Source organism: Rhamphochromis sp. 'chilingali', assembly GCF_963969265.1.
Source record: "Rhamphochromis sp. 'chilingali' genome assembly, chromosome: 9".
Lineage (NCBI taxonomy): Eukaryota > Metazoa > Chordata > Actinopteri > Cichliformes > Cichlidae > Rhamphochromis > Rhamphochromis sp. 'chilingali'.
In genome coordinates, this window is record NC_137936.1 from 10384719 (window position 1) to 10402198 (window position 17480).

Here is a 17480-nt window from a genome sequence, read left to right on the forward strand (position 1 = left end):
CAAAGTAAGAAATCCTCTTCACCACAAACTGAATTACGCGTAGGCTTTCCCATGACTGGGGGTTCACCTGCTGAGGCCCTGCAAAAAAATAAAATACAATCAGTAGCTGGGACCCAGGCTGCTGTGTTGCTGAGGCAGCCGTACATCAAAAGCCGTGTCCTCTTTCTTGTGTTTTAAAGTCAGATGAGAAAGCAGAATGTTTCCCACACGACAACCAACTGTTATGATACTGTTTTCCAGAGGGTTAGCATGTGTGCTTAAGGCTGAATCTCTGAATACTTTAGTCAAGATAAAAAAAGAACAGGAAGTGAGAAACAGGAAGAATTAACAGCAAGGCAAGACTTTGTGTTCTCAGATTTCTGTTTTGTGGGCTCTTTTTTGTCGTATTTGCTTGTATGTGCATGCATGTGTGTGTGTGTGTGTGTGTGTGTGTGTGTGTGTGTGTGTGTGTGTGTGTGTGTGTGTGTGTGTGTGTGTGTGTGTGTGTGTGTGTGTGTGAGCATGCCCAGGCTAAAGCTATGGTTTCCCGCCCTCACTCCACCAGGCAAAGCGCCAAAGCCATCAGGCAGTCATACGCCTACCATCAGCTGAGGAGTTGCACAGCAGTCTCATTTCTAATTATACACCCAACAACAGAGAGAGAGGGAGACGGAGAGCGAGCCACAGAGTGAGGGAGAGGGAGCGCGTGGAACATGGAGAGGAAGGATGATTACAAATGGAAGAGAAGCTAAAAGTGCCACTCGGCAGCAAACACAGGGTGAGCAAGTTCAGGTGTGAGAGACTGAGAGAGAGGGAGGGAGAGGCATGAAATCAGTCTGAGAAAGGTTAAGGGCTGACTGACTGGCTGAGCAGAGTGGGAGTGTAAAATGTAAAAGCGAGTAGGAGGGAAGAGAGAGAGAGAGAGGGGGGAGAAGAGAAAAGAAGAGAGGAGAAAGAAGAGAGGAGTGTGTGTCTAATAGACAGTCTGTTGAGCTTGTCTGGATGCCTCTGTTCACTCTGCTCCGTTTGGCTTTTTTCCTCCCCCAGCCTGCGAGGACGACACAAGACAGACAGGTGTGTGTGTGTGCGTGAGTGTGTGTGTGTGTGTGTGTGTGTGTGTGTGTGTGTGTGCGTGTGTGTTTGTGGAAAGTCGGCGCTCCTGTTGGACCTGAACATGGATGGATATTCTCTGTGAAGATGGATGCACAGGCAGACACAAATGGATGAATGGAAAAACATGCAAGTAAGTGTATCATCCTTAGATAATCTTTTTTTTGAAGGAGATGATTTTGTGCTCTGAATGCATGTCTGAGAAACTCTTTGCTTGAACTGGTTACAGAGGTTAAACCTGATTATATTCAGTTTCACAGAAAGAAAGCATCGAGCAAACTAAGCGCAATATTGCCACTACTGATATGCAAACAGTACTGACCTCGGCGCAGATTATCTCGACCATAAAGGCATCAAACACACTAAATGCTGCTGTGTATACATTTCATTTCCATAGATTAGCAACCTGTAGTGATCACGATCGCCTCATATGGTCACTGAGCATGGAGAAACTGTCATGAGCAGGCCTGTCGGACGCACGATCTGATTGTACCTGTGTAGGTCACTGTAGGTCACCTCGATTCCATTTGAATTAATTTACATTCACACTGCAAGCGTTTAGCTGACAAATAGTTACCTATTTATGCGTCCTGATATAACGCCGGGTGCTCGCACAGGAATGTCGCTGTGTGGGTGTCGTCTGATACCACACACACACACAGATACGCGCACACATAACAGAGAAGCAGCTTTATGTCAGAGACGTGACTGTCAAGATGAGTGAAAGAAGTTCTTTCAGCGGCGGCGCTCAGCTTTGATGATGACATAATGAGATGAGCTTTGCATTGGCAGGCTGTAAAAGTCCTCTGCTGTCCTTTACCTCCCTGCATCACTTTATGCATATATATATATATATATATGAAAGAGCATGTCTGCAGCGTCTTGAAACTGGTGTGTGTCTGGCCACAGACTGCTTATATTTAGCCCACCTCAGTGAGCTGACTCACAACTGTGCATGCACGTAAGAAGGATGATAGGGTTTCTGTAGGTGCTGGAGGGGGTTCTCTTCATTATGAGAAACATGCAAGCTTGGTCTGTGTGTTTAACATCCCTCTCACATTTAGTCACTTAACACACATATTTTCCTCATCATTGTTGACCGACCTTATTAACCTCAAAGTTTACTGTGTTACTGAGAAAATCTAACCCCTGAGTTTACACCCACCACTAACATTTTGCTCTGCCTCATCTCCGCTACACTCATGCCTCCACCAAGCACAGTGTACAGCACTTTGTAACCATAGTAACTTTTTCTTTCTTTCTTTTTTTTTTTTTTTTTACAAAGGAGCTGGTAGGTGTCCATCAAACTTAGCCCTGTCAATATGGCAATTGGTGGTTGGAAAGCTGTAATTTGAAGCTGATGGAGGAGTTTTTGTTCAGATGTGGAAGGATATTCACAGGCACTGATCTCACCATGTTGTACTTTTGCGGGAGGGGAGAGAGGGAAAGTTCTGTGAATTTTTCAGAGACAGGGGAAACACCAGAGTAAGAGAGACTCTACGAAGGCAAATTCAGTTATTTTCTCCAGCTTGACAACTTGTCTGTGGGGATATGAAGTGCATTAGTAACTGTTTCTCCTGCTGTTCAGATTGTGGCGACCTTGGATCGGCGACAGTTGCCAAGAGACTAATGGAGCCCGTGTCACATGATCACAACGCCACCTGTAGTTCTTCGGGAGTGTCGGTGTGAGTGACAATCAGCTCGAGCCCATGAGCTTCACAACAAACTCGGCTCTGGTCCCGGGTAGGGACAGCCTCCCGCTCAAGAAGAGGGACCAAAGACCAAGCTCGCCACTTCAGCAGCAGCAGCAACAGCAGTGCGATGCTGCAAACTTTAAGGCGCCATACCCTTACAAGAGCCACACCGAACTCACCACAAAGCACACTGGCCCATTCCAGCCCGTGCCGAGACGGGTTACTGCCCTGTACCAGCCCTGGATGCACACACCCACACCTAACAGGTCCAAACCGCAGATTCTTTCTGCATTCAGGGAGCATCATGGCTGGGCAGAGTGGAGAGAGTTCAACCCCTTGCACCCTGGATGGGACTTTCCTAACCACTATCAGCACCAAAGCCACATATCTGGCACACCTGCACTCCACCCAGGCCATCCGTACTATCCTTCCAGATTCAACGCTGTCTCCCTGGAGGGTTTCCACAGAGCGAGTGGAGCGTACAGCTGGGAGAAGCACAAGACTTCAAGAGAGAAGAGTTTGAGCGCAGAGAGGCAGACCTACAGCAGGCATAAAGGTCCATACATGAGGAGAGGAGAGAGAAAAACAGAGTATTTTCCCAGGGTCGAAAGGGCAAGTACTTCACCTTTGAGCACAAGCCTACCTCACTCTCCCCGTGAGAACCCCAAACTTCGACCTGATTTGTCGCACAGATCAACAAAGGCTGCCTCTATTTCAGGACATTCCGTCATGCAAGTTTCCCCAAACAACTCCAAAAGCGCTGGCGGCTTCACGAAGGAGGACGCTTCCACGAGGCCCTCCTCTGAGCATGTTTCCTCCTCCACCGCCTCTCCTAACAGTTTCCCCTGGCTCCTCCCTCACTTTGTGGCCGGTTCTCTGATTGAGCTCAGGGATGGGCGGCTGAGGAGGGTAGAGCACCTGCAAACTGAAGACTTCCTGCTTGGCTCACTGGCCTGTCCAGACCTGCGCCTGAGCTGCTGCACGGTGCAGAGTATCTCCCCTTCAACTTCCTCGTCCTCAATCTCCCGCCTCCTCATCATGCTTCATGACCAGCAGAGCCAGGTGAAAGAAATTCCCACTGTGGTGTTAATATTCATAGCACACATTATTGTTACTATTCTTTTAACGTAGTATTCCCACCAAAAAGAGCATCTGGATCTCGTGGTTAGATGGTGTAAAAAACATTAATTTATTGACTTCTGCTCAAAAGCTCTAAACCATTATTTTATTTTTTATGGTATTTATGATGCTTTTTAGCCGCTATTCTCAGACCTAATGGTATTTACAATCCAGAACAGCTGCTATCCTTACACCAGACATACATTAGAGTACATTCCTGTGTTACCTGGTTACATGCATCACTGTCTTCCTAAACACACTCACGTACATAAAAGATAATAACTGAACTTAGTGAAATTTTTAAATGGCAAATTCAAATGCATGAATAGCTTGAATTAAAGGTGTAATGCATGTGCATCCCAAGCTTATCCTCCATGCCATGGCGCTCCATTATCGCCAAGAAAACTGTTAGCAACACCTTGAGTGCGCTGTGGGATTTGCAATAAAATACTACAGGCTGTGAAAAATACTAGCATAGAAAGCTTGTATTAATCTGAAGCTGAAAATAGTCAGGAGCATTTGCACTTCCTGTATCTGTGTCTTCTGCAAAACACTGCAGCAGCCAGCTGTTTTGGGAAATAAAGCAGCTTTTTTATAAGATGGAGCTGTATGTCTGTTGCTATTTTTGTGGCCGCCTTCAGTAGTAATTTTAAGGCCAAAGGAGAGTGCTGCAAACAGGGAAATGATCTGAGTTTGTTGGCAGTTAAGAAAAGAAGATATCCAGTAAGATCTGCCTCATGCCTGAAAGCCATTTTTTCTTTAGGTTCTGCAATGTTTAGCACAAGATGAAGAAAAATCTATAATTGGGTCAATTAAAAGGTGTGTACTTACCTGCAGAAAATTCAATCAGTATATTCTTGCTTTTAAACCTGATGGTGTAACAAGTGAATTTTTGTATGCATAAAAACCTGAAATCCATGTGTACTGTTAATTCTATCTCCTTGCTGTTACATGAACTATGAATAGATCCACCATAATGGAACAACACCACCCTCTAGTGAGCAAACGTCTAAGCCGTGCTTGTCTCACAGCTTCCTCTGTATGCATCTGTCTGCCTCCTGCAGGAGCTGGTGGATGTGTATGTGGAGTACCCGTTCTTCGTGCGTGGGCGCGGCTGGTCTTCCTGCAGCCCTCAGAGGACTGCCCGCATCTGCGGCCTGCAGTGCCACCAGCTCAGCGTAGGGGATGTCTGCCTGGCTCTCACACCTGTATTAGCTCCCCAGGCTCCACAGCCAGCCACATCGGAGCCAAAAACCTCACCCGAGAAGTTAGAAGAGGAAGGGTGTGAGCCCCTAAAAGCAACACATCCACAATCTGGCCCGAGCACACTGCTTCCCACAAGGCCAGGGGAACAAGCACTGGAGCCGAAGAGGGGCGCAGAGGCGGTCCGCAGGAGGCACTTCTCAGCCCCTGAGCTGAGAGGTCCAGGAACTAATTGCATGTAGTGAACAGTGGCTGTTTCATTTGCAGGGAGCTAGCTGGTTGCTTTTCAGCTCTTTTCTAATCAGCCTGTATTTACTGTCATTCTACCTCCTGAATCATATTTCTGTGCTTGACTGTCGGTATGATGATTGTATCTAAGGAGGAACCGCTTAAAGAGGAAAGATTAACTCTCAGGATCCCCCGGAGGTGTGATAACACATGCTGTATTTGTCAAGGTTAGTCAGGGATCACACGCTGACAACATGAATCGTGTCAGAGCTCGACATTGCATCTGCTGTAAGCCTACACAAAGTCTGCAGCAGCACATAATTCAGATCTTATACGCAAGAACTCAGGCTATGTGACACGTTTTCTTTTTGAAATGTAGAACCAAAGTGTAAAATTTGTGTTGCCACATAAAACCGCTTCAGTAACAATGCGTTTGAGGGAAACCCTGTTAGTTCAAAGGACAGCGTGTTTGAGTTTTTGGCTCTGATGTAAGTGTTCATATTATTATTTCTAGCAGTTCTGACTAAATCAGCCCACGTTCCTTGAAAAGCACAAAAAAATACTCCCTCAGGTCTTCGCTGCTCATGATAGTTTCTCTCTTTCCTGCCTGGTATTATGTAAGAGTTCTTTGTGATCACAAAAGGAAACTTCGCTCCGAATTGGAAACTGGATACTTTAACCAATTTGACAATTTCAGATTTACAACGAACGGGATTTTTTTCGCTACATGAGAAGGATTTCATTTTACGCTTCTACCTCTATTTCTTCGATAACAGGTCTAACCTGTGCTTTTAAAAGCGTGGGCTGTGATGTGTGAGTGTAATATGCTACGTTAGAGGCACAAAGCTTCTCGGTGATGTCGGTATAAATGCCTTTTTTTTAAATGCCTGGATATATTGTATTGTGCATATGCTGTGCTTTCTTTTTTGTACTGATGCTCCTTTTTGAATGTGTCCCACTGTTAAGAGTGGGCATGAAAAAGACTGGAAAGTGTGCGTGTACACGGCTCGCCTAACAGTTCATTTTAAGTGAATAGGATGATCTTTAAATGTAGAGTTAATAATAATAATGGCAGAGTTATTGGACACAAGGTGCTGTAGGTGAAGGTGAAGCAAAGCTGAAGAAATAAATATTCCATGTGTTAACTGTGCAGCCCATTCAGTACTTACAGAGGAGGCGTTTACAAGCCAAACATGCGAATAATACTTCTGCTGAGAAAATGTTTGAGGGAAAAAAAAAAAAGGAAATCTTGGTTAGACTTTCTTAATGCGATAAAATATACAGTCCGGCTGCAGCTCTGCTCTGACACCAGACAAAGTGTGGATAGAGCAGATGGAGGAGTGATGTTGGATTTCGTAGCAGGTCGTGTGGATTGAACAGGTTAGCAGTCAGAGCCTTCATTGACCAGCCTTGTTCCAGGTCAGCCCACTGATGCTCAACCAGACTGGGATCTAGGGAATCTGCTGTGATGCTTAAGCGTTTTCCTGAGTGATTTGTCCTGCTGAGTGAGGCCTGCGACAATGTTCAGGTGGGTGGCACGTTCACACGATTCCCAGCAGAACATTTCATTATGAAAACAGTTAAATGCTTTTTACTTCACCTGCGAGTGGGTTTAATATTTTGGCAAATCTCTGAACAACTGCAATGTTTATGAATCTATCCCACTGGCATTACCTCACTGCCTTCATTTCTCTCATCTAAACACAGGTTCATCCAAAAACGATGGTGAGCGGCTTCAAGAGGAAGATTTACAGTTTTATGAGCTGTAAAGTCTGTTTTAATTAAATTACCACAAAAGACAAAACTCTTTATTCTTATTTTAAAAAGAATTCAAATAGAGATGTTTGTTGCATGTATGATAGCGCACACCACTGCCAGTACTTTTTACAGGTTCCTTCTGAGCTTATGAAACTTCTGCACACTGCTCGAAGTCCTTTCGGTGCAGTCTCTCTAGTTTCACACAAAGGTATATAAAAAAAATTAAATCCGTTACAAAGAAAACAAAATCCATAAAATCCCTTTTTGTGACCAGTAGCTCTATTTGGGCTGTGGTAGTGGTTAAAGCTGGCTCAGCTGCTGGTCATATAAAAAAATTAAAAAAACAGACCCCCAGAATAAAGCTCTGTGGCAAGAGCTCTCCGGTGACCAGTCAGTTAATTGTCGCTCTGATTCCGCCTTTCTTCAGCATCTCTCTGGATTTGTACGCGTCACAGATGGGAATATGAGTAGTCAGTGACAGCCACAGGCTCTGACCACCATGTTGCGGTACTTCTTGAGGATGACATTGGAGCTTTCATCAAAATAGAGCACAGAGATGCCGTGGAGCTGTGTTGGGGCACAGCAGGCTTTGGGCACCGTCTCTGGGTTGATAAAGTGCACCTGTGGCACAGAAGAAATACAAAATATATCCTCAGGGAGAGCAGAGGCTACAGAGGAAATGCCTTTAATCAGGGATCGTTTGAGGCTTACCAGAGTTTGCACAATAGCGTGATTGGTGGCATTCATGTAGGAGTTCAGAGGAAAAGCACATTCTCCCTCACAGTAATATGCTGCGTAGCCCTCTGGTGCTATGATCCAGTCCTGGTCAGAGGTTTTTTAAGTGTTTGTTAATTGTCACTTTTGAAGAAATGCTTTCAAAAAAGTGTTGATAAATTTTAGTTTTTACCTGCCATCCCAAATCCTTGAAGCTGACATACAGCTCGTGCTTTTTACATCCTTCTTTAGAGATGCCGATATTGGCTGAAAACAAAAGCAAATATCAGTTGACACAACAGGTTCTTAAAGCTCCTGAAATGACTCCGCTCATGAGTGACATTTTAACTCTTTAGACGCCTACGAGGAGTAACCTTTGCATTCCTTTTTTGAACTGAGTGGTTTCTGTTATATTTCAGGCCTGTTTTCAGAACAAAATGACTGAGTGTGTATCAGATGTTAGTCAGGGTGAGCTCTACCTATACAGCTTATTACTGCTGCCCCTGGAAAAATGTCAAATCACGTCTTTATTGACATTGAGCTGTCAAAACTCATCATTAAGGGTACAAGGGAGGTCGTCTTCATCTGGGAAAAGAGGGTTTAGGGGTTCAGTAACCTGTTGCAGCTTCCACTGCCCTCAGTGCATCTTGAACAGTCCTCTGGGGTTTAGAGCGGCTTGACTGGCGCCCCTTTTGGCCATTGGCTGAACGAACGCTGCGGAGTCGCACCTCATTGGTTTTGAAGAAGACAACCAGGAATGGCTGCTTGTCCTGAGGCCCACTGCCCACTACCACTCCAGCTAACTGGAGGTTTCTCTTCTGACCTGCAGAAATCAATTATTTATTGATTTATTTAATATTACTACCATGGATCACACGCCATTTTTCAGTTTTGTAGAATCAATTTTGGATAATCACTGACCATGACTGTCCTCAAGAACCAAGTGCAAGCCAAGATTATGCTCAGGGTTGACCAGCCACAGGTTACTCGTGGTGGTCAGGTCAAAGACCAACCATCCCTCTTCTGAAGCCAGAACTTCTCGCCGGTCCAGCAGGAACAGCTCCAAGTCACTGAGGACAGAATGAAATGTAAACACACTCGAGGGATTTCAGTGCAGAAAAGCTCCAAGTGCAAAGTAAAATCTTTCCCGGGCGGACTCAGTCGATCGACTTTTCCACAGAACACAACTTAAAATGCAGTGAAACCCCACCGTGATGGGTTGTTTTTCACTGCAAATGGATTTCATTCCTCTGTGAAATTTATGGAACCCGTGGACGTTTTTGAAAATACAAACACATCTAAAGGAATGTGGTATGCTTGGGAAAATGTTTGGCTTTCAGTATTTAATACACCACAAATGTCAAAAGCATATGTGAGATCCTGTACGACTTAGAGTGCAGAAGTACTGGACCACTTGTTATGTTTTTGTTTTGTTTAAGCTCACTATACCAGTACAGTGGAGCTGAAGTTCACCAGTTACAGTGAGGTTAAAGTGCTAAGCTTCAGCAATGTGTTTGAGGGTAAACCCACGATGGAGACGGATCAGAGAAACTGTACCAGTCAATGGTTAGAGACTCGAGTTTAATCTAAGTGGACACATTTCATTTGCTGAAGTCCAAGCTGAAGGGAAAAATTCATTGCAGCAGTGTGTGTGTGTGTGTGTGTGTGTGTGTGTGTGTGTGTGTGTGTGTGTGTGTGTGTGTGTGTGTGTGTGTGTGTGTGTTTTTATCACTCCTTTAACAGCACAGCGTTTTATATGATGCTGACATTTCCAGGAAATAAATGCAAAGTGGAAGCGAATGAAACGGTTCTAATTTAAAATGTAAAAGCATCACCTCAGTTAAATTCCCTGACAGCTACCCCTCTAAATCATGCAGTCCTCCCACTTTGAATGTTATCAAAGCAGCACTTTAACGCTGATGTGTGTCCGCTTAGGGGCAGATCTCAACAGAGAATTGCTTTGTTTATAGTCTGAGTTTCAGACGTCTGTCTTTTGTCCTGCTGCCTGCTCGTCTGTGTGGAGTGGCTTTTGTGTGTCTGAATGACAATGGTGCTGCCGGCAGCCCCACTCTCACAGATAAAACACTTTAATCTACACCTACTGGCTGGCACATGACCCCTTTTTATCAAAACCCATGATTTTAAATCATTGCTGACCGGCTTTAATTCAGCTGATACAATAGGACCAGTGAAATACACCGACGGGGTGGTGCTGTGTGTTATCAGCCATCTTACAAGCTTCTGACCAAATATAAAAACCTAGTACGAGTTTCTTTGTAAATCCTGTCGTAATCATTTTTCTAATGACTGGTCCTCTGCAGTTGGATGTTTGTCATGTCTCTACATGTTTTCTTTAGAAAAGCTGTATTTGTTATGAATCTTTATCTTTAGTTTTAATTCGTTTTTATTAATTAGTTTTAATTATGAAGACTCAACATTAAGTTTTAGCTCCACAAATCTCAGAAAGAAATTGTTTGAGAGACTGACTTTTACAGTTTTGGCTTCTTTTTTGGGGGTCAGTCAAGAAACAAAATGTAGGTGTTGTTTGTGCCTGTGATCATTTCCATGAGTTTCTCTTTGGACTGAAATACAAACCTGGAGGGTTTTTCCCCCCTTTATTAAATCTTAAATTGTGTCAGCAGGATTTCTAAAAGTTTCCATCATAAGGGTCTTAAAATCTGTGGATTTTCGATGGTTCCAAAAGTCTGATTTTATTTAAAATTGTGAAACCAAAATTTGAGCACCTTCTCAAAAGCAACAAATATGAAGAATATTAATGGAAATATTTTCAGATTCAAAACATTAATTTGGCATTGAAGGTATAAAAATGTAATGTAAATGTAAAAGAATCAGTAAATCAGGCATCTTATGACATACACCACATTATTTTATATTACACTGGTATCTATAATTTCTTATTGCTTTGCAAATTAATGTTTTGACACAATACCAGTATTCTCATTAGCAGCCTAAATAATAAATGTGATTTAATGGTTGTTATTGTAAAGTTTTGAGTTCTCAAAGCCAAAGAAATAACGACCTTAAAAAGATCCAATGAGGCCTCAGACAGTGAGAAAGCCTGATGTACATGTAAATAAAGTTTTTAAAAAAGATGACCAACTCTAGGAATTGCCAGTTACCGCAAGTTAATAAAAATTAATACAATACACAGGAAAAGTATGCAGTTACATCAATGTATCAGAGGAAATCTTAATGTTGTAGTGAGTTTTAGTTTTTATCCACATGTGAAAAGCTTATTCTGGGGGATTTTATGTCATTTTTGCTTGAAAAAAATATCCAAATGATTAAGTTATCGAAATAAAAATGTTGAAACTGCTAATTTATTGATCAAATTATTATTTCAGGTCTAGCTCGCTGGTTAGTTTCAAAACATCTGTGTTAACAATGCAACACAAAACAAAACAGACTTTTCCCTGAGGTTAGAGGGAAGTTGGTGTGTAAATTCACCTGCGGCTTTCAACAAGGAAAATAAAAAGAAAGTTAAAAACATATCAGACACTGGCAGAGAAAACCCGGAGGCATGATGGAGAGATAACTGCGTAATAGAAAAACTGACGTGTTGATGGTTTGGTGTCATTTTGTAGCTTCAGCTGTGTGATATAAACACCGGTCTCCTGGGAGCTGATTTTCTCAGACAGCGTGAGAGTAAACCACTCTGAGAGAACCACTGTATTTCCGTAATTGACACTAATTTCTGTGTCAACAGTGGCAGTACTGACACGAACATCAGCACAAATAAGCTGTGGGGAAACGTAGCCCAACAACCCATTTTCTAAGAAAAACAAGTGTTTAGCCTGTTGAAATTCAGCAAGAGGACTCAAACCATGGAGTCGAGCTCAATGATCAGAGAAATAATGAATTCAAAAAAGAAGGGTTGACATATATGATAATATCAATTAAGAACAGAGAAAGGAGCAAATAAGAAACTCTCTTTACCCATTTGGAGGATCCTGCAGCACCTGGTAGAGACTCACTCTGAATGTTTTGTTCTCACTGTGCTCCTGGATGAGATCCTTGTAAATCCTGAACTCTGCTGCTGTGATGGCCTCTCCCTCTGGAATACGTGAAAGGTCAAAGCGAAACTCTGTAGCATGGCGCTGGAGGAGAAGATCTTGATCCTGATCAACTACAAGACGACAACAGACAGACAAACCTGAAGAGCAGGTGGTGGCTTTGATGTGCTTTAAAAAGGATTATCCCCCTTATAGACCATCTGGTTACAACATCGCCATAATAAACGGTTTATTGTTTTCTCCCAGAGGCACACACACACACAAACACACAAGGTGAAAAAAAAACCCCTTTTGACCTTCAAAAAGAAAGTTTGCACAGACACTGAAAAGGCACTAAGGCAAACCACTTAGTGCAATCAGATGGTAAAGCAACTGTGGTCTCTCAAAACATTCAGTCAGTTCTCTGATGTGTGTTGCTCTGCCCGCAGCTCGGAAGCACTCGGGTTGAAATAGGAAAAATCCTGCTGCCATGAGTAAAATGACTGATCTAAACATCACTTTAGCCAAGTTTGCCATACAGGCCAATGTGAAGGAAAGGAAGAAAAAAATACTCATGGCTCAGTTTGGCTCCCTGTTTAAATTGCACACATGTGCTGACCACAAGAAAAGCCCAGTTAAGGCGCAGCCCGGAAAACCACAGCAGCTAGTGTACTTTTACAAACACGCTCACATAAAGCATAGAGAGGCACACAAATTCACATGTGCCATTACACCCAGTGTCTGTGCCCATTACAGCCCCCTGATCGTTTTGCAATACGTCGCCATCCGGTGAGTTCAGCCTGACTGTAGGAGAAAGTGGAGCAGCAGTAGCTGGTGACACTGCGAGGTTTCCGCCCAGTCCTGAGCCGGCTGAAGCTCTCCAACACTCAGAGTTTCCAGGAAAAAAAAAAAAAAATGAATAGTGGTTAGAAAGACCCCGAAGCTTCCTGGAGCTTGCCAGTGTCATGTTTTTACAGCATTAGTCAACATGCTTGTCCTTGGAAACAGCAGAGCAGCCAGGGTCTCTGCTGAAGGTGTGCAGCAGAGGGGAGCAGCGATTAGCCATGTTAAACACATCCTGCTCACTGGTACACACTACATCACCAGCAATGACATCATCCTGTACTCCAACTGATGGAGCACACTATTGTTTAAAAAAAAAACAAAAACAAAAAAAACATCCATCCTTACAAGATCTCGATTGCTAGAAACTTTTTTTTTTTTTCATGGCACTGCAGAGCTCTCTCACACATGCTTTGACTCACAGACGTCTACAAACACTTAGCGCGGAAACACACGCACAAGCCGCTCATCGTTAAGAGCAGTGCATTCTGAACCCTGCTAGTCATTTGTTTGACCGCAATTAAATGCTGGAAGGGAGAGAGGGGTGATTTTATGAAAGCAATAATTGCTTGTAAGGACTTGGTGTGTTTACGTTAGGGACCATTAGCTGCAGAGATCAGACCTCAGATATGCAAACTTCCCTCTGGGAGGCATTTCAACACTTTGGATTACCCCTAACGCTAAAGGGCCACATAGCTGCAGAGCCACTATTAACCTATTGCAATTTTTGTAGTAAGTGTCTTCTTCACAGCATGGGAGTTTAAAGATGGATCACAAATCTGCACTAAAAAAACAAACAAACAGGATATGCAAGTTAGTCTATTAATTTCAGAAACATTTTATCTTTAGTTTAAATAAAAGGTGATGACAAATAAAATACTTAATTTCCTTCGAGATCCATGAATCCATGACCTTTATGTTTAACAACCCTGAAAGAGAACTATCAAAGACAAAGAAGAGAAAGCCTTTTCATAAATCTGCTTTAACACGTAAAAGAGAAGCCACACACACAAACACACAAGGCAGTAATACATTTCAGAGTGGAAAAAAATTATCTTAATGGAATTTTGTTTTTTTGTTCAATCGGCTTAGCAGGACAAGCACATGTCTTCCTGCTTGTTCTCGAAAAACACAATAATCCATCTGTTCTTCAGTCATTCCTCCCGCTACAAGAGTTTCTTGCATCTTATCTAAACATGGTGACATTTCTGTGCAAAAAAAAAAGCCTGTTCTCATGCTCTGCAGGTGTGCTGTGGTCAATGCAAAAAAGAAAGAAAAAAAGAGAAAGCATATTGGATGAGTGTGTACACATGTCAGGGGAAAGACTGCAGAAGTGGTAAACAAGGAGTCGAGATGAGGAGCAGAGAAATGCAGAACAGTATAAAGACAGTGAAAATGTGCAGAGCACAATAGCTGCCTTTTATAGTGACAGTAAGCATGTTTATATGTTGCACCTGTGAATCGCATTATAAATCTTTACCCATCTCTCTAACACGACTCACATCACTTACAGACACTGATTAGATTGGCCGGATTTATATAAAAGGATAAAATTAGTTGCAGCAGCTCTCCGTCATATTGGAAGCTGCGGTCTTTGGAAGGGAAATACCGTAATCCAGTTCACTCTTGAAGCAATCATCGAGAGACCACCAAGATAGAGTCACTTTAGCACGATGTGGGAGCCTGCACAAGAGGCTGTGGTGAGCCTGACAGCAAAATAATACACACTCATTGTTTCTTTCTCTGTCCCCCCCTCTCACTGCTCTTTAAAATCAAAGTTCTCAAATGTGAAACCACACAAATCTGCTATTGGTTTTCAGAAACAGCTTTCCAGATCTCATTAGCTAAGGACTGTCAGTTAAAAGTTCAGGACTGAGGACATAAAATGTTATGTTTGAGATTTTCTTGTGGTCTCCAAATGTTTTGTATTAACTACATCTTTATGTGCTCATTGGAAAAGAAATAACTCTAATAGGCCCTGTTATATAAAGCTTCAGTTCGATACCACTGACAACCAATCAGAAAGGGAGGTTAATGATTTCTTGGAGACATATTTCAGGTGACCAAACCCCACTCTCTGCACATTGACCTAAATAACACTGTGCAAGCCCAAAGATCAGAGCTGGTTTGGGATGTAACCACACACTCAAACAGCATGTGGTCTGCTGATTTCCCATAGTAATATTGGAGCTTCCACACAATCTCCATGGAAAACAAAGCAGGATTTGCCTTTTATAAATTCAGTAATGTCTGAATAAACCCAAGCTCCCACTGCCCTTCAAGCAAGCACGGAAGAATGCACGCACAGGCACCTGGAAGATTACTAAACCAATAACCATGCTTAGATGCAGTTTATATCTCGGTCTTCATCGACTCATCTCTCACTCCCTTGAACTTGAGAAATGCCTGTTCAATTTCTAGTCATGTGAAACTAAGCAATGCTAAAGCCTCTCCCTGAGAGCTTTGAAGGGGTTCTGGGGAAACCAGATACATACATGTTGTCATAACATTTACAGCTTGGAATGCATAATGCTTGATTTCAACTAAAGAAAGTCACCAAAAGTAAGAGTCAGAAACAACAGATTATAAAAGAAAAACGAGAGACAGACAGAAACATTTAATGCTGTCTGTTGTATTGCAGCTGCCGGAAACGAACTAAAAAAGAGAAAGGGCTCATTCTAAAACTGAATTCTGAGATGACTAAATCAAACCATCCACATAAACAAAGTTGGTTGGGTAACTTAGTCATTTGGATATGAAGGAGTTTCAGATGTGGATGAACGACGTGGACTTGGTGCATAAAAGTGATATAATCTTAGGGTACTTAAATATATATCTAAGCATGGAGGAGTTAGAGAAAACAGGTTAAATCAAATAATACAACGCTAAAAACCAAGTAAACACACTTCCTGACTTCAAAAGTCGCACATGCTCTACTCACTGAGGTTGACAAAGCTCATCACCGTGTCTGCTTCTTCTAGGAATCGGCTGTCCTGTGGGGTCACCAGTGGGGAGGTCTGCGTTGGTAAAACGGTCTCGTAGTTTGAATACCTGTGCTGTTCTGGGTCTATACTAATAGTGTTATAGAGGTCCAGCATGAACATTGGGGCGGCATTGCTTTTGGTGTGCACGTGCGGACGCGGACGCTGCGGCAGCCCCAGGATGGAGAGGATCTCCCGCTGCATCTCTCTGCGCTCCTGGCCCCTCAGTCGCCGCTGGATAAAGCTGGAGCGCACTTCATTGTCCACGGAGAAGTTGGAGAACGCGACCCGCGTGGCCAGCACTAAGTAACCCCACGACAGGAGGAACGGTATCTTTGCCAAGGCGCTTGTCAACATTATTTTAGCTCAGTTTTTACGCGCGCTTCGAATTAGTCGAAAGATAAAACTGGAGATGCTGTTTCGTCATAAAGATACCTCCTGCGTGTGGTTGACACCAAACACACTGCCACCTATCTACACCGAATATCATTCATTGATGATCTGCCGTTGCGCGTGGGTCTTCGGTGTGCCACAGCTGCGCGCTCGTCTTAATGGCAACTTGGGGATGGATCCTACTAAGGTCGGTGTGTCTGGGGAGGGGCAGGAGCAGTTCAGAATAAGAAAACGGGGGTGAGGGGCTGCTGTATTCTACAGTGAAGTGCTCTGTGTTAATCACACGGATGGGTGTGGGGTACCTACAGAGCGTCCTGTGTTTATGAATGCAGGGTCCAGTCAGACCATTGCATTGGTGGTAATCCCTTCTTACCTGACAGTCAGTCTTTGTGACCTCTTTCTGTGGTCATAGTTTTAGTAGGGGAGACCGGGGATAGTTGTAACATTTTTGACATTTCTGTCTGTAAATTGGAGCTCTTTTAAGGTAGTGGATTCAAAATGTAATGCAAAGTATTTACATGTCTCAACTATTAAATAGTGCAGCTATTTTCTCTGCAGCACAATTACCCATTGCATGGTATGGTCTCAAACACAAAGAGTGAAATGTTACAATTAACCCCATAGTCTGGGTTAGTTGTAACATATCCTGGGGTGAAATGTAACACAATGAAATAAGGGTACTAACAAAACATTAACATGTAATCTTTGTTTATTCAACACATGAATGCACTTAGAGCCATTTATGTAGCTACGTGTGTGTGGCAGAATGCAGAAATCTAGCTTTTGAACATATTCCAACCCCCCAAAAAAGACAAGTTATGGAATTTTCTGCAACTGAATATTTCATTAATTTTGGTTGGTCTTCCTCGAGGTTGGCCTCATTGGCTCAGTGGGCATTATAACCTACAACTCTTGCACCAATTTTGAACACAACAATGAAGCTGGAAAAATGTAGTTGTTCACCAGCATCGCAATTCCATTACTTTTTATCATGGCTTACCTTGGTGTGGTTTGCAAAGTGCTTCAGAAAGATGAGGAAATCTGTTTCTTGCACCCATCCTGATTTATTTCCACTACCAGTACTTCCTACTGGTCCATCTCTGTCACAGTGGTCTGCATAATGTATGTGTGGGAACACAAACAGTGGAGGAATTGTGTTGCCAATGGCATTAACCGCATATACAAATGCGACCAGTGAACCTCTCTCTGCTGATGTCGTTGCCCCAACTTGTTTAATATAAGTTAAAGTAATAGTGTGGTAAGTTGTAACATCTGCATTATTGTTACAACTGACCCAGACTGTTGCTGTTACAACTGACCCAGACTCCTATAGCCATGAACTAGCTAACATTACAGCCAACGGCTAAAACATTAGCACTAAAGACCTACACAGAATATATCCCCATAGACATACAAATAACACAATTTAAGTTTGATGAGTTTAA

The 17480-nt window shown here is 42.9% G+C and overlaps 1 protein-coding gene across 1 annotated transcript; it reads right to left on the minus strand.

Annotated features, from left to right (window-relative positions):
* Window positions 1-7108: 7108 nt before the first annotated feature.
* On the minus strand, window positions 7109-16265 carry LOC308403135 (bone morphogenetic protein 7-like). Its single transcript, XM_080892388.1, has 7 exons — window positions 15603-16265; window positions 11763-11952; window positions 8727-8875; window positions 8422-8628; window positions 7999-8072; window positions 7803-7913; window positions 7109-7712 (listed from the first exon to the last, which is right to left on the minus strand). The coding sequence occupies exons 1-7, from the start codon at window positions 15997-15999 to the stop codon at window positions 7563-7565; spliced, it is 1278 nt and encodes a 425-aa protein (XP_080748514.1). The 5' UTR covers window positions 16000-16265; the 3' UTR covers window positions 7109-7562.
* Window positions 16266-17480: the final 1215 nt, after the last annotated feature.